Raw genomic sequence first — 23489 nt, 5'->3', positions numbered from 1 at the left:
TTTATTCCATTCATATTTTGAAGTGCTGATTTGTGTATGATGGAGTATTAATAGTACTCTGGCATTTCTTCTCTAGGCTCTTCAACTACTTCATTCTTTTCCCCTTGATACACGATTAAAAGATGGAAGTAAGTATAAATAGCCACTTATACCTCACTTTGATGTGACTTTATGTAGTAAATCATTGCTTTACTGTGTTACTATGTTAGTAACTACTTAGAATTTCACTTTAAATTCTTCCAACTACCAGGTTTGTTTTGGCAGTCACCAAAGAGGCCACCTTCTCCAATAAAGTTTGAATTCAATGATCCTTTGTAAGTATTGTACCTCTATTGATATTTTGTATAGACCTGGAGGGAGGGAGGGATATTATTTAATAGGCTTGTGTAGATATGGAACTCATCCCATGCTGGTGGAGTGCATAAGTGAATTATCAGAAAAATTGTCGTCTGTGGAACTTCCGTTTGTGTGGTCTTAGCTCAGTTCAAAACCTCAAGTGCCGCCCGCGCCTTGCCCTTAATAGCAACCTCAGCGTAACCAAGGGTAGACGTCAGTGTTGCAAATAACTAAACGGAAAGTTTTAATGCAAACGAAGCATGTCAAAGTCTTGAGGTTTTTCAGATGAATTATCTGCTTCTCCTTTGAGAAATTGCTCCCCACTCTTGGGGAAACACTCAGCTAGTTTGTGAACTCAAGCTCTTAAAAAGTGGGATCAAATGGGAATATATATGGCAGTGCGTTGGATGTAGTTATTATAAGACTGAATTCTTTTGAGCGTGTGAAACGTATGCATCTCCTGTAACAAGCGTTTCATTGAATTCTCTCTGGTGTGACACTGACAAGAATAAGAGGGAGACTAAAAGTCAGTCATACAGGCCTCTTTTGAAGTTGAGCAGTGTCAGGACTTGTCTTCACTACACTGCTGCAATCAATGCAGCAGGTGTCAATTTATCAGGTCTAGTGAAGACCCGCTGAATCAATGGCAGAGCGCGCTCTGGTCGACTCCAGTACTCCAGATCCCCGAGAAGATTGAGGTAAGTCGACCGGAGAGCGTCTCCCGTTGACGCAGTGCAGTTATTCTCGTAGCTGGAGTAGCGTAATTTAGGTCGACTTGCCCCGGTAGTGAAGACAAGCCCTCAGTGAGGATTTCAACATTTTGACAAGATAGTTTTGATTATACTCAGCTGTGATTAGCTGAAATCCTCCTTTTCTCATGTGTTCCATCTACTTTCTTAGTGATCCTGTAATGTAAGGAAAATTATTCTTGGGCAATAGTTCCCTGATGTGTAGAAGCGTCCGATGATTATGTTGTTGTTAGTACTTTGGTAACACATTCGCCTTCATTTTTAGATCATAAGTACTGCAGGGCAGGAACCTTACTGTCTTGTGTTTTCTCAGAGCCTGACCCACTGGGGCCCCAATCGTGATTGGAGCTACAGGGTGCTACTGAAACACAAATACTGTTTTAAAATCTGAATTTAGATTTTGATACAAAAATAATGGCCTTCTCTTTTTTTTTCCAACAGACACTACAGTTTCATAGTGAGTGGTGCAAAACTCTTTGCAAGAGTATACTGTGTCCCTGTCACAGAAAAGGTAGGTAATAATTCAATTATAATTAGAGCAGCGGTTAGATGTACTTGATACTCGGTATGCATTCAAATGCTGCTGTTTCTGTTTGGTCTTCAGTGATAAATTGTTGAGAAACCAAATACTTCTAGAATTACAACTGATCCCTCTACTGTTTTAGTCTTCAGCATGATGGTCCAGTGCCACCATTGCTGCTCTTTATCCATATTAATCTTCAAGAAGCTGCTCTACTTTTTAGTTGTCCAAACTTTTTCTTTAATTCCGTCCTTAAGAAGAAGAAGAAACACTATACCAGTATCTCAGCCGCGTTCAATCCGGATTAATTTCATTTGCCCTCCTCACTTACTTATAGTAGACCTGTTTCTTCCCTATAATTACTTACCTTGACAATATTTGTAAAGGTCTGTCTTGCTCCCCTTAACCTTTTTGGCCAGCATTAACTCATTTTTCTTCCTATATCCTTTTTCCTATAAGCCGTAAGAGTATGTTTTTTGCCTTGCCTCCATGATCTTTATTTGCAGTTCAGATTTTTACCCTCAGATCTTTAAGCAGTCTCTCATGTAGCCTCTTTTGGCCACTATTTGTTCTTTGCAGTCTCCTTTAGCAGATGAACTACAGTCAAGATGCAACACAGTATGTTGTCTCAGGCTTTCCCACCCTTCTCAGTAGTGCTCAGATGAAGGAAGAACAGGAATTTCAAATAAAGGAAATGCTGGGTTATTTTTCACTATTGTGCATTTAACTTAATGCACATCGCTAGCTGCAAGAATATATAAACATTATAGAGAAGCGGATGTAAACATAGTAGCGTTAACATATGACTGTTGTAACGTGTATAAGTACCTAGTTATGTGTAATATTGTGATTGTGTTTTATAATGTAGGTAAATGCCACTTTTACAAACTTAGACCTTATAGAACTGTTCAGTATAAAATACCTTTGTGTTCCCCAGCCGGATAGTTTATGATGTTTCTTCAGTTTTAAGTAAGTGCGGGGTACCTAGCCCATAAACCTGTAATTTTGCTGTAAATGAAGTATAAATTACAAATATGTTTTTTAACTTTTTTCTTTGCCCTTTTTAAAAAGGGTAGTAGATATAATAAGGTTTTGTCTGTTTCTTATAAAAGTAAGCTGCAATTATGTTTGTTTTAAAAAAAACAGGATATGTCAGAAGAAACTATTTTGAAGATAATTTCAGGAGTAAATATACAAGAGTTCAGACCTTCAAATAAAGTAGGTTTAATATTTTAATAAGCTCTAAGTTAAGCAAACACCTTTCTTGTGATCTTCCTTTTGTCGGTTGGTAATTCTCCCTTTCCTGTTACGTGGAGGAACTCCTGCTGAGAATATGGTTTGTGTAGCATATGTTCTTGCTTTGTTTCTCCAGGTTGTATATTCAAGATTTTGCATTTAAATATCCCAGCTAAATTGAGCCAAAATGAAGCTGACAATGATCTGAACTCTTCAAAATTATTTTTTGTTTTTAAATTGAATCATATAAGTGCAGTCCATGGCCTTAAGCCTCCAGGCTTTTTTTATACCTGCACATCAACGTTTTTTAGTTAACTTTTAATTACCGTTACCATCAATGCTCTGGGTTAGATTATTGTAATACTAGGAAAGAAAATGGGATTGTTTTTCTCCATGACATAAAGCTAATGTTTTAGAGCTGTATTAACCAAAAAGATTTCAGTGGGTCAGATCAGGCTGCAGCTGCTGAAAATACGTGGCAACAAACTGTCTCTTGTAATTTTTTATGTTGCAGCTTTGTGGAGAATGGAGTTGTTGAGACTATAAATCCTGTTCATGTGTGGTGCTGTTACGTTGTCAGTGATCTTGATAGTTTGGCAGAAAGACGTATCTGACCCCTTCATATGTAAGGGCTTCTCTGTGTTTGAAATCCAACAGCAGCAGGGTTGCAGCTCTGCAGCTGTCGCGCTTCAGTGCAGACACTGCCTAAGCCAGTGGGAGGGTTTCTGTCTGCGCAGGTAATAACACCTCCCTGACAGGCAGTAGCTCGGTCGACAGAAGAATTCTTCCATTGATTTAGTGCTGCTTACACCGGGGGTTTGGTTGGCTTAACAGTGCTGCTCAGGGATGTGGATTTCTTCAGTTTTCCTAGCTGTTGAGAAAAGATCAGCTTTTTGGTTAGATGTTGGTGATAATGCAAGGCATACCACATGTAATCTGTTTGGGCAACCGTGGCTCTGGAGCTAAGGGTAATACCATGCCACATACTCAGCTGCTGCATATATTCATAGGTTGTGCAGACAGATGAAACTGCAAGAAAACCAGACCATATTCCAGTAAGCAGTGAGGATGAGAGGAATGCTATTTTCCAGCTGGAAAAAGCCATATTATCCAATGAAGCTCTGAAAAGTGAGTAACTTCCTTTGTAAAGTACTCCACTACTTGTTGAGTTTGAGCTGCTACCGTAGTGCCATCTGTGTGCTGCTCAAGTCTTTGGAAAAATAGTTTAGTGCCTCGCCAGCTTTTCACTTTGGAGAGGAAAGGAGTACTTGTGGCACCTTAGAGACTAACCAATTTATTAGAGCATAAGCTTTCGTGAGCTACAGCTCACTTCATCAGATGCATATCGTGGAAACTGCAGCAGACTTTATGTATACACAGAGAATATGAACCAATACCTCCTCCCACCCCACTGTCCTGCTGGTAATAGCTTATCTAAAGTGATCATCAGGTGGGCCATTTCCAGCACAAATCCAGGTTTTCTCACCCTCCACCCCCACACACAAATTCACTCTCCTGCTGGTGATAGCCCATCCAAAGTGACAACTCTTTACACAATGTGCATGACAATCAAGTTGGGCTATTTCCTGCACAAATCCAGGTTTTCTCACATCCCCCCACCCCCATACACACACAAACTCACTCTCCTGCTGGTAATAGCTCATCCAAACTGACCACTCTTCAAGTTTAAATCCAAGTTAAACCAGAACGTCGGGGGGGGGGGGGTAGGAAAAAACAAGAGGAAACAGGCTACCTTGCATAATGACTTAGCCACTCCAAGTCTCTATTTAAGCCTAAATTAATAGTATCCAATTTGCAAATGAATTCCAATTCAGCAGTTTCTCGCTGGAGTCTGGATTTGAAGTTTTTTTGTTTTAAGATAGCGACCTTCATGTCTGTGATCGCGTGACCAGAGAGATTGAAGTGTTCTCCGACTGGTTTATGAATGTTATAATTCTTGACATCTGATTTGTGTCCATTTATTCTTTTACGTAGAGACTGTCCAGTTTGACCAATGTACATGGCAGAGGGGCATTGCTGGCACATGATGGCATATATCACATTGGTGGATGTGCAGGTGAACGAGCCTCTGATAGTGTGGCTGATGTTATTAGGCCCTGTGATGGTGTCCCCTGAATAGATATGTGGGCACAATTGGCAACGGGCTTTGTTGCAAGGATAAGTTCCTGGGTTAGTGGTTCTGTTGTGTGGTATGTGGTTGTTGGTGAGTATTTGCTTCAGGTTGCGGGGCTGTCTGTAGGCAAGGACTGGCCTGTCTCCCAAGATTTGTGAGAGTGTTGGGTCATCCTTTAGGATAGGTTGTAGATCCTTAATAATGCATTGGAGGGGTTTTAGTTGGGGGCTGAAGGTGACGGCTAGTGGCGTTCTGTTGTATATATAAAGTCTGCTGCAGTTTCCACGATATGCATCTGATGAAATGAGCTGTAGCTCACGAAAGCTTATGCTCTAATAAATTGGTTAGTCTCTAAGGTGCCACAAGTACTCCTTTTCTTTTTGCGAATACAGACTAACACGGCTGTTACTCTGAAACTTTGGAGAGGGTTTTTAAAGCTTTCTTGTGTATCATCTAAAAAACTAAAAATTTCTTTTAAGAGATAATAGCTATCCGTAACAGGTTGTTTAAAAATATAAAAAAGCACAGACTGACTTCTAAGGGTTCCCTAAGAAATAAACATCTAAGTCCTAGTGGCTTTGCCATATCTCTTGAAGTACAGGTTCTCAACCTGGGAGTCACAAATGGGCGTTAAAGCATTGTGACCACCCTGCCCTTTTCCTGTTGCTATGCGTGTGTGGGTGGGTCCTGGCTAGATCCCAGCCAGACTGGGAGTGGTCTTGGTGAGGAAAAAAGGTGAACTGCTGCCTTAAATTACTTTCTTAAGGGGAACTTGATTTGTAATTGCTCTAATAGTAAAAGGGTGCCTGGTCAGGTACTTCAGACACGTGAAAATATTGATGCTTAAAAAAGTAATAATTAGATGTAACTCTAGTCTTAGTGAAATGATTACACACTGCTAACACTTACACAAAGGGGATCCGTACAGTACAGGGTGGGGAGAAAAACCCCATGCCTGGGTGGGGAAGAATGCCCACAAAACAGTCCAACACTGGTTCCTGGCACTGCAAAGTAAATTAAGTGCTTGGTGTCTCCATTAATATTAAAAAACAAAACAAAAAACCCGCACCCAAATGCAATAAACTCAGTCCTCAAATATGGCAGCTGGTTTTCTTTGTAGCAGAGATACCCCTGCACCAGGACCTAATACTCCCATATCTTTAAAAAGCATATAATTGAAACTGTATTAATCAAATAAATTACTGATGTTCTGGGTCTATTTTAGAATTCATTCATCTTACTGGTCAACATTTGATTTTTGTTTCATGAACAGATGACTTGCAAATGAAGATGCTTTCCTTTGAAAAAGATGATGATGCAAACGGGCATATAGACTTCATAACAGCAGCATCTAATCTGCGAGCCAAGATGTACAACATTGAACCAGCGGATCGGCTCAAAACAAAGCGGATCGCTGGAAAGATTATTCCTGCCATTGCAACTGCTACTGCTGCCGTGTCTGGCTTGGTCAGTGAGTTTACATTTTGAGGAATCTTTATTTTGCGAAACCACCTCTGATCTGCGAGAAGCAAATCCCCTCTTTTCTGCCTGTTCTTCATTATTTGAGTGTTGGTTAATGCTAATACATCCCTGCTGCAAGACTTTTGGTAAAACTGATCCTAATCTAGGTTTAACTTTACAGTGGCCTCTTGCTTCTGTGATCCTGCAGCGTAGGCTTTATGGCATTCTGGAAAGATTGGGAAGGGGGTATTAATTACCAGTATAATATACTTATCTTTAAACAAGTAGAAAACTTTGAAAGGCAAGAAGCAGTGTTTTCTGTGGTATAGAATATGTGTGTTAAAACTCACCATTTTGAATGTGATACAGCATTTGGTGTTAGCAGTATGAGAATCCAATGGCATAGTTTATAAACCAATTTCATCATGCTTTTAGTGCTAGTTTAGCAATTAGAAGGAAACTTTAATGTGCAAACATTAAGGGTAACTACTGTATTTACAAAAGATTTGATGAACTAGTATTAAAATAGGATAAACCTATTAATGTTAACACCAGTGTGAGTGTGACACGTCTTAGCAAGAAGGTGTCAGCTACCAGACTTGAGGTAAAATGTCAGTTTGCAGTCCTTTATTTCACTTACATTCTTCACTTTATATTTGAGAAATGTTTACTCCATTGAGATCAATACAGGCCATGTGCTGTCAAGGAGAGAAGCAGTTGCCACTGAGTTTAATCTTATGTAATGTAAGAGTAGGTGAGAGTCCCTTTAATTACTTGAAATTAAATGCATGCCCCTTCCTTTTTCTGTTGTGAAGAGGTCATGTATTTTTAGCAGTGGAATAGCAAAGAAATTGTTTATAGTCCAGGAGAATAAAGGCCTGGAGTGTGTCTTGTTGATCTGTGTATGGATCTCTGAATTTCCATGGTCACTTCCACACAGAGGGGTAGGTATTCTCTGCAGCACCATCCTTTGCTCTGTGCACCAATTTCTACGTAGTAATACAGGTGGAAGAGTCATATTCCCTCACCTTGGGTCCTTTCCACTGCTGTTGGGCAGCCAGTGTTGGCATGGCACAGGCAGGAGCAGTAATGCTGTGGGAGAGGGGGACTAGCAGAGCTAAGAGTGCCTTTCAGTCTGGTGGGTTTTGGGGGTGGTGTTTCAGCCTTCAGTGTATACAGTCTGTTAACCTCTTCCACCAGAGGGAACCTTTCCAGAGGAGGGTGTGAGCCAGCCCATGTTCATGATTGCTGCATACCTGGGTTCTGATGATAGAACTTCATTTGTAGCAGAATAAAAACACATTCATAGGTCAAAAAACTCCATTAATTTTGAATATAAAGCAACAAATAACTTACCAACGAAGTGGGGAAAAACCTGAACACACTATTGGCGTTTTTGCAGAAAACCTCAATCTTAAACTGGAAAACCAACAGTAATGTCAATGCGGTCGAGGTTCAGCTATTTCTACGCAGCTCCATTTTTGGCTGGGAATTTCCTCGGTTTCCAAAAATGATGACAAAGTTTCAGTGATGGGACTAGCTTTCATGCTATGCACTGACTGAGGAAGTTGCAACTTATGCAGGGATAGATTCCACTTCTTCCCCAGACCACCCCAAAGCCTGCTGCTCTCCATATCAGAGATGCTGCAAACTTTGCTGTATTGGAGTTCAGAACTCTTTGCAATACCAATAACCTAGCCTCTCTTCCTGTCTCCCACCAAAAAACAGTCAAAGCTCTTAGTCCTTGCCAAAACCAGCAGAATAAAACATACTTGGAGTTACTAGGCCAAGATGTTGGGTTATTACTAACCAAATTTTTAAAATGTTTGAGATCTGAGATCACTACCTTATTTTTTCTGAACCCATCTCTCCCAAGTTCCTTGTCTGGTTTGTCTCAAGCTTTCCAGAAAATTCTGCCCTAATGTAAGAACACATACGCCTGGACATAGAATTGGAGATATTAGGGAGGGGTTTGAAATTGGGCATACTGGAAGGTTAGCACCAACCTTAATTATGCCCCGCCATGCTGACACTCTGTCCCCTTTCTCTGACAGTGATTTCTATTGTTCCTATTAATATTAATGGAAGACCATACCAAATGTCTTCCGCCTACCAGTCTTAGCCTGCTGTAAGTCCTTTACTTGAATTGGCGTGCTGCTGAGTACATCAAATTTTATGTACCAGCTTTATCCCAAGAAATTCTGTAATTTGTAAAGTATTAAGTAACTCTGTCTTTGTGTTTACCCTAGGTTGCCCTGGAACTGATCAAAATTGTGGGTGAACATCCATTTGAAGCATATAAGAACTGTTTTTTAAATCTAGCCATTCCAATAATAGTGTTCACAGAAGCTGCTGAAGTAAGAAAAACAGAAATAAGGTAAGGAGCACAATGATGGTGTGTTGTCTAGGAACTTATGTTTGATATTTGAGAGGGGTGTACTGTTACATCAGGATCTGGAGACACGCAGTATGTATGGGAATTGGAGGGAACCCATACAACCTGGCTACGTGTTGTCTTTTGGTCCTCATACAACAACAATATGAAGAAACTACAGTTGGGTTCCAAGTAACTATGTTAATTTTGTACAGACATACAAGGCCTCGCTACCTACTACAGCTCTAGCTGGTTTCTAAACCACAGAACACAGTGAGCACTTGGAGGGGTAGTATGCAATTCCTATCACTACACTAAGCATTACTAGTATTCTTAGATCTGGTGTGGCTGTTCTCAAATGTACAGTGCAAGGATTTGGAAAGCCAACATAAACATTCTGACCTATACAAACTGGAGACCAGATTTTCCAAAGTGCTCAGCCTTGTTCTCAATGGGAGCTGCTGATTATTGAACAATTTTGAACGTCTGGTCCCTGCTTACTGCCTTTTTAACTATTATTTCAGTTAATAAATGTATTAGTCAAACATTGTTCAGTCTGCATAGTCTTTGGTTGCAAATATACATATCTATGCAGTATAAAACTACAAGTTTGCCAGTATCTTTCTTCACCTTATTTGTTTTACAGTAATATCTAGAGGCCTAATCTGGGTTCAGGGCTTCATTGTACTAAGTAATGTGTACATGCATACTGAGGGATGGTCTCTACTTCAGAGAACTTAGTCTAAATAGACAAGACAGACAAAGGGAGGGAGGGGAAATAGGGGCAGAGAGAGGAGGAAAGTTAAACAGTAGGTTAATAGCAGAGCTACTGATAATGACAATATCAGTTTCTGAAGAAAAGACTTTGAATCCACACTTCCAGAGTGCAAGATAAATGAATGTTTAGCACTCTGTTCTTTTTCAAACAGAAATGGAATATCATTTACAATCTGGGACAGGTGGACTATTTATGGGAAAGAAGATTTCACTCTGCTGGACTTCATAAATGCTGTCAGAGTAAGACTTCACTTACTGTAATGGTTTAGTAGAGGTTGTGGGGAAAATGGCTTCATTTTTTTCTGGCTTGTGTCAAGCTCCAATTAATGCCAAAATAATTTTTAGGAATAAGTGCATGTTTGTGTGGCCCCGATCAGTGCTGTCAATTGAGTATATAAAACGATTCAATCAAATCAATTTCAATAAACCATTGGTCAATTTTATATTTAATGCATGGACATTTTTCTTATCTGGGATGTTGCTTTTTAGAAATGGTTCCATCATTTGGAACTAACTGTCTGTCTGTCTGCAGTCTGCTAAAATGTTTGCATTCCTGAATTGTAGGAGAAATACGGAATAGAGCCAACAATGGTTGTACAGGGCGTCAAAATGCTGTATGTTCCTGTGATGCCTGGACACATCAAAAGATTAAAGCTGACGTAAGTACTAATAAGGTAGTAAAAACGAACTGTGGCTCCAGGGATGTGACCTGGTACGTTAATGATTCTTTTTACTTACTTAATGTGGCTGGCACCTAGATACCATGGTGATAGGCACAGCATAAATACATGAAAGCTCTTGATAGCTCCATTCCCTCAAGGGATTCTTGAGCAGCAACTTGGAGTTCTGTCACCCGTTCACCGTACGCTACGCTGTAACTCGAGCCAAAACTGCAGATGCAACTGCAGGGACGGCAGTACTACGAGCATCTCTGCTGACAGCTTCCCTACACCCTTCTCCACTCTGAACACGGCTTGCCAGTCACCCACATGTGGAATACACATAGGGACCATCACTCGAAGAAGAAATGGAGGTTACTTACTGTAACTGGAGGTTCTTTGAGATGGGTGGTCCCTATCTGTATTCCACTATCTGCCCTTCTTCCCTTCTGCTTTGGATACTGTTGGATTGTGCTAAGAGGAGGAACTGAAGAGGCATCAACCCGCACTGCCTCTTATACCCTTGGTCAGGAGCACAAGGGAAGCAACTGCGCATGTGCGCGTCAACGGATTCTGCTCTGGAAAATCTCTGGTCTTGGGCACATGGCATGCATGCGTACCCATGTGTAGAATACAGATAGGATCCACACATCTTGAAGGACCTCCAGTTACAGTAAGTAGCCTCCATTTCCAGAGTACTGAGTGCTGGGAGCACAAAGCTGCAGTTTATAGCTGTTTATCATGTAGCTGGCTGCCAGCAGGCATTTCCACAGTGAAAATGGAGTCCCCTCACATAAGTTTGGTTATATTTTATTCACCCTACAAAGTGGTTTTCTTTGGTCTCTTGAAGTTTAGTTTTTAGGTGCACTGGTGACTGTAGTGCATTTTGAGTGACCTTATAAACCCTGATCGGTTTTTATTTCCGAGGCGCTGCATATTTTCATTCTTGCTCTAAAAATAATTGCAACCACCCAATGGCTCAGATTCGCCAATGTAGGCGTTTGTGTCATGCCCTTGCATTCAGAATGATGCTCTGCTGCATCAGTTTGTCATTCTGTCTTATGAAACTTGCTTTTAAGGATGGCTGGGTGGCTCCATTGAATTTACTGTCCACCTCTTGTGGAAGGGTAAGACCCTTAATTGTTCAGGTGAGAAGAGACTTACGCTTTCAGTGGTTCTTGTAATGTAGCAAATTTCAAAGAGAGCAAACTTCAACTAGATTCCAAATGAAGACTGCAAAACTCATAGACTCTCACTGCAGAGCACTGATCTGCTACGCCATCTCAATCAAAATAGTCAAAATACTTTTGGGTAACTAGTAAATGTGTAATCTAACAGTGTTAATTGGCTCTTGCAGATCAGAATGTTCTTATAAGTTTTATTTAAGAATAAGATGCTGTACAATGAGGCCACTCTTCCAGGGTGGTACTTCAATAATAAAGCCACATACGGGGCATGTTTTAGTGCTATCTACTGCAATAAGCCTACTAGCATTGCAGCTGATATTCAGCAAGGGCTCAATCCTGGCTCTTTGCCACCACCACTATCCAACTCCAAAATCCCTGACAATAGAAGGCCCAAACTGCAGCAGAACAGTCCCATTGCAAGCGGACCCTATAACTTCCTGCACGCAGAGCTCCATGATGGCTTTCTCCAGAGAACCATGGAAAGAGCCATTGTCGGTGGACAGTGGAGGTTTTGGAAATGTGACCATTGGATTTGTTCATACACAGTACAAATCCATTGGTCAAAACTGCATGTGGGGTGTACAAAGGGCCATGCCCATGACTACTGCCCATATGATCGGGGCAACAGCTCTTGCATGGATCTATCTGCCCTATTGGTGGATGATGGGGGAAAGAATTGTTGTTTTCCTCCAGACTCCCAGCCCTGCACAAAATCTTTTCTTTGCTTTTTATCACAAGCAACATAATCATTCAGAGGTTGACTGATCTCGGAGCAAAAGCAGAAATACACTAACTGAAGTGTGACCTTCCACAACCAAGAGAGAGCAACTTTGGTATATCGCATTAATAGAAGTTTCATTGTCTTTAACCACACTTCTGATGGGTTGCACTTCATTCCTGGAAGAGCTGTCAAAATAAAACAACTTCCCATAACACAGGATAGCTCAGCCCAGCCGGCTCTTTGCTTCTTTTCCTGCTCTTACAAAACTTGTCTTCCTTTCTTTGCAGGATGCAAAAGCTAGTGAAACCATCAGCTGATAAAAAATATGTGGATCTCACAGTGTCGTTTGCTCCAGAAACAGATGGAGATGAAGACTTGCCAGGGCCACCAGTGAGATACTACTTCATCCATGAACACAATTGATGGTAATGCTACTAAAGTCGCTCTAGGACCATTTGCTTTGAAGGGAGTGTGCTGATTTCGGCTTAAATCAAATAATACATATTTCTTTGGTGAAGCCTTAATTAAATCAGGAACAGTCAAAGTCAGTGAATTGCACTGAAGAGGTCTGTCAAACTGGATTTACTGTTCACCTGTCCCTATTCTCTGCATACATCTGCCCGTTCATAAAGAGGACTGGAGGTTTGCTGAAATGGAATGTCATGTATAATGCGTACCGCAAAGAAGAGATTTATATTAATTTATGGGGGAAGGGGGAAAATGGCAAACTTAGCATCTTATTTCAATATGTAAGATAAACGTTAAATGGGGGGGGGGGAGCAAAAATTGGGGAAATTGTTTTATAACATGGTGGTCAATAATGTTTCATAATCCATTTCTCATGACTCTCTTCTAAAATTGGGGTGCCAACCACATAATCTGAGCACCAGGCCAAATTCATCCCAAGTGTAATTCTATTAAAAAAGCAAATGAATTTGCCTCACTTACATTGTCGGTGTTCTCTTCTGAGCCATTGCTATTACTGTATGTTGGAGCAGTTATTTTTAGGTCAGTCTGGATGTGGAAACGCAGGGGGCGGATTCTCAGCTGGTGTAAATTGTCATAGCTCATTGAAATCAACCGAGTGATGACAATTGAGTTCTGCCCCAAGATTGCAGTTTGGGAACAGTGAAGTACGGAGAAAGCTGAATTTTGTTGGAGAGTTATGCCCTTATTCTCCCAATTAAGCTCTTCTGCTTGATGAAGAGGCAGGTGAAGTTGTGGCTTAAATTTTCTGCTTCCAAATTAAGAGCACAGTAGCAAATTGTTACCTTTTGAAGGGGGAGGGTCAAGAGGATATTCTGTGTATTTCATATCAAACATTTGGTTCTTGTTATCTCCTCTTGGTGCCGTAACTCTAGAAGGAAGCTTTATATAGCATATCTGTCTCTACAACACAAATCTGAGTTAATCTGAAAATTGAGTTTATATTGGCCTCAATCTATAATTTAGGTGTCTAAAGTCTGATAGATCCATTTAATTCAGTGGCAGTCAGGAAATCATTTTGGCAATTAGTAGAAAATGCTGGTGCAGTACGACAGCATCAGTGGCAGAATTCTTCAGCATCTACGCACTGGACAGGTGAGCTTGTGTGAATTGTTTCCCTGATTATGGAAAAACTAAAGCAAGTGAGATGGGAACAAAAATCTAATCTACTAACATCGCCCTAAACATTATTATTAGTTTTGCTTTGGAAATAGTTTGCATTTACTGTATCTCCTGCATATGATGCAAAACTTGTTCACCACTATAAAATCAGTGATGTCAATATATGATTCAGTTTATTAACCTTTAGGGATATTTTGGAGCCTAAAATATTGGATAATTGTGCTTGTTCTCATCCCCCCTTTCCTCCCAATTGGTTTATTCAAGAACAAAATATCCGGATGGTTCGGCATTTGGACACCAAATATGTATTGAATTTACAAGCTGGAATCCACTAAAATTATTCCAATATTTGGGAATAAGTCTTAAATGTAGTACCTCTTTTGTAAGGTGTATATATTTTTTACTCTCAACATAGTTTATAGATATTTTATAGTTTTAACAGATTTGGTTTGAAACCCAGCTGGTTTATTTAACTTTTTTTTTTTTTTTTTTTACAACTTATTCTTTAAAAAAAAAAAACACAAAAACCGAACATTCTGTAAAACAGGCAAAGAGATGGCATTCGTAGAGATGGCAAAGTGCATAATAATTGACATAGGGCAAAAGGCACACAGGGAAGACTATTTGAGAGTAAATATCTGTTTCTGAGTACTGACTGAAATGTGTGTTCCCCCCCCAGCAATAGCAGGGACTGTAAATCCCAAATGAAATCTGTGATATAGGTTTTATTTTTTATTTAAATGTTTGGGGCAAACGTAAAGCACTGTGAACTCTAAAAGTCAGGGGCTGGGAAACAATAAAATGTAATTTGAGTAACTAACTTCTTTGTTTATTTACTCAACATGAAAGCGGAGTCGGGTCTGTTAGCTGGATGTTAATATCACATAGAACACCTTTGAAAATAAGGAGTCTATAAAAGTCTGTTAGTCTGGGTGCTTTCCTGACTTAGATCTGATGGTCTCTTCAGGGTTAAAAGTCAATATTCAAATGTAACATACCGAGTGGCCTTTATTAACAGCTTCCTATTTCCTGACAGCATGTAGTTACATGCTGTGTTGGCACTTGAAAACAGGGCTTGCTCCAGCATTGAACACTCATGCACTTTTGTGAACTCTCAATATACAGGTGGCGGGAATTGGGGGCCAAAATTAGCAAAACACAGAGACATCTCCACATCTCACAAATAGTGGGTGCCCTTTGGGTGCCTTCTGTGGATGATTTCTGCCTAGCTGAACCAATGTATTTACGGTAGTATATATGCTAGGTCACTGCGCATTCTCAGTTTGATGTGTATTTCTCTGGATTTGTCTGAACAGAGGTTGACAGGAGTAGGTTTTTATTACCAAATGTAAAGAGAACGTAGCATGTGACAGAAATGTGTGTGGCCCTACCAGCCAGTAACAATTGCTGTTCATCTTTTCTCACATTAAAAATAACCTGAACTACTGACAAAGTGGATGAACATATTTTTAAATGGAGATGTCTGTAGTGATCTAATAGCTGCCAGGTGAGCACTGATTCATCTCAGTGATATATCAACCAGGAGCCCTAATTACAACATGAACCATGCTACTGCTAATCACTTCAGCAAAACCACAATTTGCACATGGAAAGTACAAGACACAAATGTAGTGAAGAAGAATAAAAATTCCCCATTATTTCAATTCACAGCAATGTGCAAATTTCAATTTGGGATATTGCAAACTGCTGCTAAGTGATGCTACTCAGAGAGATTACTTCAGCAGAATGGTCCTCCTCTGTATGCTCTGAAATAATCTGAAATGCTTTTTTTTTTTTATAAACACGAAGTTGCTCTCTAATACTTTGGAAAAATCGCTGTTCAGCAAAAAGGATACAACAATGTACGGTGTGAAAAGCCGTGTGCTCTCCCTTATTTCTCCATTTGAGTAAGACTGAAGAGGTGGTGGGGAAAGCACCTACGAGAGATGAAGATTATTTCTGCCATGTTGAGGGCATACATCCACCTCTTTTTGCTCCATTTGCAGTTTTGGGCTACTACTGAGCTGCTATTAGATGCTCATAGCAGCAGTGACCACCATGGCTCTCTGAGCTATAGGTTGTTTCCATTTCTTGCGGAGTTAGGCACTGTCTATAGAAGCATGATCCATCACCACAAGATTTTGCTCTACAGCACGTTATCCCTTCAATCGATTCGGAACTCAAAGCTGGTGCAAAGTGCCCCAACTTCAATTTAAGTGGGGAAACTTCACTGATTGATTACCTGTTGATTTCTGAGTGGAGCTTACGGTGTTTAGTTCTGAACTATAAAGCTCTAAATGGACTGGAAGCTTCCTAGGTGAGGGACTGCTTTTCTCACCCGATATACAGTGCTGCTGCAGTTGCTGTTTACTGCTCAAGCTGGACCTACTCAATTAATACAAGTGGGGTTGCAGTACTGGTGGAAGCAAATCCTTTGGGAGGGCCTCTGAATTTCAAAATTCATTTTCCTCTTCCTTGGGCCACAGTAGCCCAAGCCTAGACTTTATGGGACTCTCTGAAGATCCATTTCTTTTGGCAGGGTACGGGGAGGGAAGGGCTGAAATGGGTTGCCCTCCCTCCCTGCTTTTGAGGAATATAAGAACATAAAAACGGCCAAACTGGGTCAGACTAAAGGTCCATCTAGCCCAGTAGCCTGTCTTCTGACAGTGGCCAATGCCAGGTGCCCCAGAGGGAATGAACAGAACAGGTCATCATCAAGTGATCCATCCCCTGACACTCATTCCCAGCTTCTGGCAAACAAAGGTTAGGGACACCATCCCTGCCCATCCTAGCTAATAGCCATCAATGGACCTATCCTTCATGAATTTATCTAGTTCTTTTTTGAACCCTGTTACAGTTTTGGCCTTCACAACATCCTCTGGCAAAGAGTTCCACAGGTTGACTGTGTTGTGTGAAAAAATACTTTCTTTTGTTTGTTTTAAATCTGCCTATTAATTTAATTTGGCGACCGCCCCTCCTCCCCCCGCCCCAGTGACTTACCTAGCAGCCTAAATTTGGCCTCCAGGACCTCTCACCTACCCTTCCCTATGTCATTAGTACCTACATGTACCACGACCACCAGCTCCTCCCCAGCACTACACATAAGTCTATCTCGATGTCTCAACCTTCACACCAGTCAGGCAAGTCACCATGCGGTTTTCGCGGTCATTGCAAATCCAGCGATCTATGTTTCTAATGATTGAATCCCCCATAACTATTACCTGTCTCTTCCTAATAACTGGGGTTCCTTCCCCTGGAGAGGTATCCTCAGTGCGAGAGGATACCACAACATCATCTAGAAGGAGGGTCCCAACCAATGTTCCCTTTAATTTTTGGCAGGTCGTGTGCGCAAAAACTTTCTTCTGTGCAAATTTTTGTGCGCGCAGTATTTCGCCGTGTGCGCAGGGTTTAGGATCTGTGTGCGCACACACAGCCTAGAGGGAACAGTGATCCCAACTATGGGATTGTTTCCCTCTGCTCCAGTTGAATGTTCCCCTTCCCTGAGACTTTCATCCTCCTCAACAGCGCAGAGGCTGTCAGATGGGGGGTGGGACCATTCTATTGTGTCCCAGAAAATCTCATAAGGCTGCTGAGACAAATGTGCTTAAAGCCATGGAGATGGACTTTGTTTTGTACAAACTGGAAGCCTCAGGAAACAGACATCCAATTTAATGTCCCGTAATTTATTCCACCAGCTTCTGAGATTTGTTGATACAAGATGAGACTGTACTACTAAATTTAGGCCCCACTGGGATTTCCTGGTTTAGAATGTGACTTTTTTCCCCAAGAAAACGTCTGTCCCTCCTACAGTCTTCACTTCAAAGGGGTTGATTTGCGCTTTGTCTGTCAGCCTCTTGTCTCTTCGCTCTTTCTTTCAGCTCTTTGCAAAGAGTTTCTGAAAGAATGGGAAAAACACTTGTTAACACTAGAGAGCAGAAGTGTCATGGCAGAGCCATTCCAGCTTCAGCAGCTTCCCAGCGGGGCTTGCGCGCTCCATTGTCACTACAACACGGTTTCTCAACTCTCACTCTGCTTATTTGCCTTATTTATATTGTAGGTAGAATCTACAGCCTCCACTGAGCTAGGCACTGTACATGTACGTACGTTTTTCATTTTCCGTACTAATTTGCCATAAGCACTCCCTCCCTTCTGTGCTGGGCTAGCCCTGACTCCTGTCTTAACTCAAGGCAATAGGAGAAGCTGGAGGGAGATGATTTAAATATTCAAGCTGTTAAACTGTCCTGGTGGGAGAAGAGCACTTCCAGCTCAAGTGCCGCCCAGCAGTAGCAGAACTGGACTTTGTCTACTCTGTCCAGCATAATCAGAGGCCCTTTCACATTATCTACTGTAAATAAGTTTGTCCTAGCCCAGTAAGAGCACCTTTGATTATTGCAACAGTTTTTATAACTCTCTTGCTTTTCACCATTTTTTTTCAATTTCTCTGAAAGTCCTTGAGTCATTTTCTCAGCACTGCACGGGTCTGGATTCCTCCCTCTGCAGAGGAATCAACTGGATTACTTTAATTCATGGAAGCATTTCCCTTGGCTCTAGGTTTTGATAAAGTTTGTTCTTACAAAATCTAAGTTTGGGGGCAAATTTTAAGTCCGTATCCTCAAGCATAAGCAAGGTAAGTGTCCAATGGAGGTGGCTAGGAGTAAATATTGTGATTGGGGCCCTAATGTACCAGGTGCTGTACAAACAGAGCTCCAGGCCCTGAAGAACTTCAGTCTAATGACATAAAGAGGATGACGATACACCATGCGAGCAAATCTGGTGAAGTGGCACAGGTTTGTCAATTCGAGGTGGTTTTTTTTAATGGGTCAGAGGAAGAGAATTGGAAAAGTGGAAGAGTCACAGCTTATCACCTGCCTGGCCATGATCAGAATGGTGGTTTTTGGAGGCATCGTGGCGAAGGTGAGGTTTAAAGAGGACATACAATTAGGAGCTGTTCAGATTTTAAGCGTTTTGCCCATGTATAAGGGGCAATATGGGGGAGAAACTGCGCAAAGGCCAGGGGTTGACAGTGGGGTCGGACAGTGCACATAGCCCATGCAGTCCTTGGCCTTGCTACTGAGCCTGCCAACAAGTGTCAGTATCAACTACGGGCTCGTGTGCCACAAAAATGGAGAGACCACACCAATTCATTTAACACAGGGCGCTAAACAGGAGTCAGTCGCTGCAGTCATCATCTGGGTTGAACTAATACACTGAAGGCAAAAACCTCTTGTCTTCCATCTCTAATCCCTCCCTGTGGCCACTGACAATATCTACTTGCGTTTACCCCACATTCTGAGACGTCCTCGTCAGGGGGAGAAGCCATGCTGCTTTTGATACTGAGGTGTGCAGACTGATAGAGATGCTGCTGTAGCCCCCACTGCACGTGACTCTTCCCTCCCCAAAAAACTCACTTTCCCCTGACTTCAAACCTAACTTTCAAAGAGACAGAAGGCCCCCAAAGCTGTCCTGTCCTCACCATACATGTATCTGGGTTTCTCCTGAAGCGGTGCTGTTACTGTCTCAGGCATAGGGCTCATGAGAGGCTTGGCTCCGGGATGAGGGACAATCGCTGGGTGCATCTCTCTTGGAGCATGCTCTAAAGGAAGTCCAGCTGCAGAAAAAGGACAGAAGATTTAATGCTCCCCTGAAGAACCTAGCCCCATTTATTAAGAATAAGGGTATGTCTACATAGCAAAGAAAACCCAATGACTGGCTGGTGCCAGTTGGCTTGGGCTGTGGGTCTTTTTCACTGCTGTGTAGACTTCTGGGCTCAGGCTGGAGCCCAAGCTCTGGGACCCTCCCAGCTCTGCTGAAAGAATAGGTGGCTTACTTCAGTTATTTTGTAATTAGAATGATTTGATAGAATTAACTCCTCCTCTGTTTGTAACATGAGATGTTTTTGTTCAAAATATTCAATCCATGTCTTATGCCCAAACGTTTCAGCCCATATGGCCTGCTTGCAAATTAGTTGCTGTGCTTACATGTAGAAACAAGCCGCATACCCGATTTGTTGTCATACGTGTGTGTGACAAATGGCTTCAAGCTCCCTTGAGTTTGATTCACAAAGTAATCAATGACATCATGAAGGCTCAGGAGCATAACCTAGGTAACAAAAAGGGGTGTGAAAAGTTACTGTGAGCCACGTTTTCAGTCTGAAATGTGTTAGCAGGTAGGTACATAAAGATATTGCCAAGTAGCTGAAACTGCAATGCACTGTGTTTTGAGAGCCACCTACTTACTATAAGTGCGGTGAAAATAGGAGCTTCCAGGAGCATGCAAATAGAAGGGCAAAATAATTGCTGAAAATCAGCATTGCATGTTAGGCACATTGTAGGAGTGGGCTTATGCACTGCACTGAGGGGGATGCACCGCAGGCTTGGGCCTTGAACAAGGCGGAAGCTTGGGCTTGCTTCCCAGAAACCCCTGCTGCTGCCTTTCTCTCCCTCAGTGCAAAGTGCAGCTCCAGCCAGGCTGGAAACAACCTGGTGTGGAGCTCCTTTTGGCCCCAAACAAAGGAAAGGTGCTAGTACAATACAGTGTGGGTTCCTCCCTTGTCCCCAAAGTAAAGCCTGGGCTGAGACATGACACAAACGACTAGAAAAACACTTGTCTCTTGAGGTCCTGCCCCTCTTCAGCTCAAAGTTTTTCTAGACAGGCTATCGGATCCTACAGGGGGAATTTGGGTTGAGTGAGAGTGCCTGGATTTGGGCTTGGATTTTAATCTTGTTGTCAGACAGGGAGAAAATGAGCTGAAAGGTTTTAATAAAATGGCTCCACAGGATATTCCACCACCCCCATCATGGCACAGCTTCATTTTAGGATCCTCACCAAAGGCAGATGTTTGAATAGCAGGAGGAGATGCTAATACCCAAGAGATGCTTCCAGGACAACAGGGGAGTGGAGAGCTGGCCTGAAGTTTTGTGGGGTCCAATGCAAAGTAGAACATGTGCTCCCTTTCCAGATTTGTCCCCCTAGGCTTGCACACCTATGACACCCTTGTCTGTGATCCCCAGAAGCTGCTGCAACCTCTGCCATTGCCAGTTTGTGAGGCTCCATGGCTTTACTATTTGTCTGGTGTTCAAAATAATTTTCATTAGTGTTTCACAGTGCTTTTTATCAGTTGATCTCAATGTGCTTTACATAGGAGATCATGCTTAGTATCCCCATTTTACAGGTGAGGAAACTGAGGCAGAAAGTGACCTAGCGGGCCTCTGGTGGAGCCAGGAATACAGCCCAGGTCTTCTGAGTCCTAGTCCAGTGCCCTCACCACAAGGCAACACTGCCTCTCATTTGGTCTTTTGTTTTAGTTCAGCTTTTTAAACCAATTTCTGTACGTAACGTTTGGGCTCTGCTTCTGGGCACTTAGAGCAACCCACTGAACTAGTACCAGTTTATTTAACCATCTTTGGTTTAGTCCTTTTCCACTCTCCTTTCTGTACTAGGTCAGTAACATTTTCATTTGAGCTAACAGTCCCCACATCCAATTCCAGTTAAGCTGGGGCTATTCAGTGGCAGAGGCGTCAGAGAAAAGGAAACTTGTAGATTTCAGGAGACCGAGTTGCAGGGTGTGGTGTGGTAACACCCTTGAGTGCCCAGTCAAGGGCAACAGAGGTTACAATTTCCTACTTTGAGCAGTTCCACAAGGAAGCTGCCAGCATGAGCACAGAGATCTAACCAACCTGCAAATCCAAATGAAACCTTAGTCATCCTGTAGTGCCATGGTAATTTTGGGCGAGCAGTCTGTTTCTCAAGTTTCGATTTCTAAATTGTGATGGAAGACCCGGCATTTCAGAACTAGATAGAAGAGAAGGGTGAGCCACCCAGGAGAAAGTTGCACCGATTTAATTTAAGGTGTGAGTTTCAACACATCTAGTTAAACTGGTAAAAAGAAAAAAGGCTGTATGGACACTTATTTCTGGGTGAACCAGGGTAATTTCAGTTTAGGTTAAACCTGTTCTTAATTGGTTTAACTGAAACAAGCCTGGCGAAAAGCCAAATAAGAGAGTCCACACAGATTTTGCACTGTTTGATCTAAATTGGTGTTAATTCACACTTTTAGTTAAACTGGTACTGGTAAATGGGTACAACTCTGCATGTAGACAAGTTCAGATACGAGTTCAGTTTACAGGCTGGTCACAGACATAGAATTAACTTCTCAAAGGTATAATAACATGATCCAATTTTTAACTGAGTAATTAACCACTGGAAAAATTTACCAAGGGTTGTGGTGGATTCTTGGTCACTGACAATTTTTAAATCAAGATTGGATGTTTCTTTAAAAGTTCTGCCCTAGGAATTATTTTGCGGAAGTTCATTGGCCTGTGCTACACAGGTCAGACTAGATGATTACAATTGTCCCTTCTAGCCTTAGAATCTATGAATCAGACAAATCCCTGCTTCTTTTATTCTACTTTTCCATACTCTTTCCAGCTTTCTAACACAGACCCAATATATGGTTTTATATCGCTAACAAGGAAACACCCACTTACTGGTCTTGCCAGTTCAACTGTGTAACCTTTGCCCATGTTCACCACTCTGTAGTGCTTTATGCATGGCCCACTGAAACAAAAAGAAAGTACAGTATTAATACACTGCTGTTAATAAAATAGTGTAAATGAAAATGAAGGGTGATGGCTGCAAGTTTCCTATCTTTTATTTAAGATGTTCATTTGATGGAAAGTTTCAATACACTAATGTTATCAATCTCTTTTTGAAACAGTTCATTTAAAGGTGACCAGCTAAGGGGGAAAAATTGGTTTGTTTGCCTTTTTGCTGCTTTGTGATGTATCAAGAAGAAGCTGGAAAGGTATTTTTAGGTCTTTGTTTTACTTTAGAAATACCAGGAATAGCAAGTTTTGTCTTCCTTGAGCATAACCTGGGATGCTGGAAACAGCAGCAGGGCCTAGGAGCGTGGGGTCTCTTGAAATAGTTTTCTGGTTCTAGGTGAAAATCTCATAGAAAGAATGCCAGAAACTTTACTGATTTCAGATTTCAGACTCAGTTATATAAATGTTCTACATCATGTTTCAAAACAGCACAGGAATTCCCTTGACTGGTGCAGAGGGGACCCTTCTGTGCACCCAGCTGCCAAAACCCTCTGTGTCATGGACCATTCCAATCTCCAACCACTGGTGCCAGAAGGACTGCAAAACTGTGTGTGTGGCGGGGGCAACAACCAAACGGGCCAAATTTGAGTGATGGTGCAACCCTATGTACCAGGTCACAACACCCCTCACTCAAATTTGGCCTACCCACTCCTCTGTCATGCCAGTGGGGAAGGGCTCTGTTATAGTCAGTCAGCTTCAGACAGGGGCCAAGGTGGGAGGGTTTGGGCCCCGTCTCTACTGTGCCGAGTTCAGGTTCTCAAACATGGAGCCACATGGGTACCCCCCATTTAAAAATGGTGAGCAACGGCCATTTGCCCCCCACCCTCCCAAACCAGTGCCCATGTCACAACCCAAACCCTTCCTGGGACTTCTCTATGCTTTGGGGTCCTGACTGAAAGTCTGGTCCCCCTAGGGAAGGAGGCAGAAAAGGTTAGTCCCTGAGGTAAGTGAGGCCAGGAAGAGGAGAGCAAGAGTAGTGTGTTTGCTACCTACAGGCCCAGTACTTTGTTTTGGGTCTCAGCTGCCTCTGGTTCTGAAGCTCTCCAAACGCTGAAATGTAACAAGTCTTGTGTGCTTTGATGCTGAGTTCAATTTTATTAGCCTTAACGCTGATCATTTGTTCT

At 41.9% G+C, this 23489-nt stretch overlaps 2 protein-coding genes across 4 annotated transcripts in view; one reads left to right on the top strand and one right to left on the bottom strand.

Annotated features, from left to right (window-relative positions):
* UBA6 (ubiquitin like modifier activating enzyme 6) overlaps positions 1 to 14582 on the top strand; it is a 55126-nt gene extending 40544 nt beyond the window's left edge. For all 3 annotated transcript variants that reach the window (XM_073340253.2, XM_073340252.2, XM_073340251.2), the window contains 10 exons: positions 77 to 128; positions 251 to 314; positions 1527 to 1596; positions 2752 to 2823; positions 3852 to 3969; positions 6249 to 6442; positions 8686 to 8813; positions 9740 to 9827; positions 10152 to 10246; positions 12442 to 14582. In XM_073340253.2, coding sequence (XP_073196354.1) covers positions 77 to 128; positions 251 to 314; positions 1527 to 1596; positions 2752 to 2823; positions 3852 to 3969; positions 6249 to 6442; positions 8686 to 8813; positions 9740 to 9827; positions 10152 to 10246; positions 12442 to 12577 — 1017 coding nt within the window. In that variant the 3' untranslated portion in view covers positions 12578 to 14582. The remainder of the gene's footprint in view (positions 1 to 76; positions 129 to 250; positions 315 to 1526; positions 1597 to 2751; positions 2824 to 3851; positions 3970 to 6248; positions 6443 to 8685; positions 8814 to 9739; positions 9828 to 10151; positions 10247 to 12441) is intronic.
* Positions 14583 to 17548: 2966 nt separating this feature from the next.
* The window catches only part of STAP1 (signal transducing adaptor family member 1), a 28433-nt gene continuing 22492 nt past the window's right edge, over positions 17549 to 23489 (bottom strand). The window contains exons 7-10 of the mRNA XM_073340006.1: positions 22249 to 22318; positions 19762 to 19861; positions 19236 to 19370; positions 17549 to 17657 (exon numbers count right to left, since the gene is read on the bottom strand). Coding sequence (XP_073196107.1) covers positions 17581 to 17657; positions 19236 to 19370; positions 19762 to 19861; positions 22249 to 22318 — 382 coding nt within the window. The 3' untranslated portion in view covers positions 17549 to 17580. The remainder of the gene's footprint in view (positions 17658 to 19235; positions 19371 to 19761; positions 19862 to 22248; positions 22319 to 23489) is intronic.

Source organism: Lepidochelys kempii, chromosome 4 (assembly GCF_965140285.1).
Source record: "Lepidochelys kempii isolate rLepKem1 chromosome 4, rLepKem1.hap1, whole genome shotgun sequence".
Taxonomy (NCBI): domain Eukaryota; kingdom Metazoa; phylum Chordata; order Testudines; family Cheloniidae; genus Lepidochelys; species Lepidochelys kempii.
This window is presented reverse-complemented; position numbering and strand designations above follow the sequence as displayed.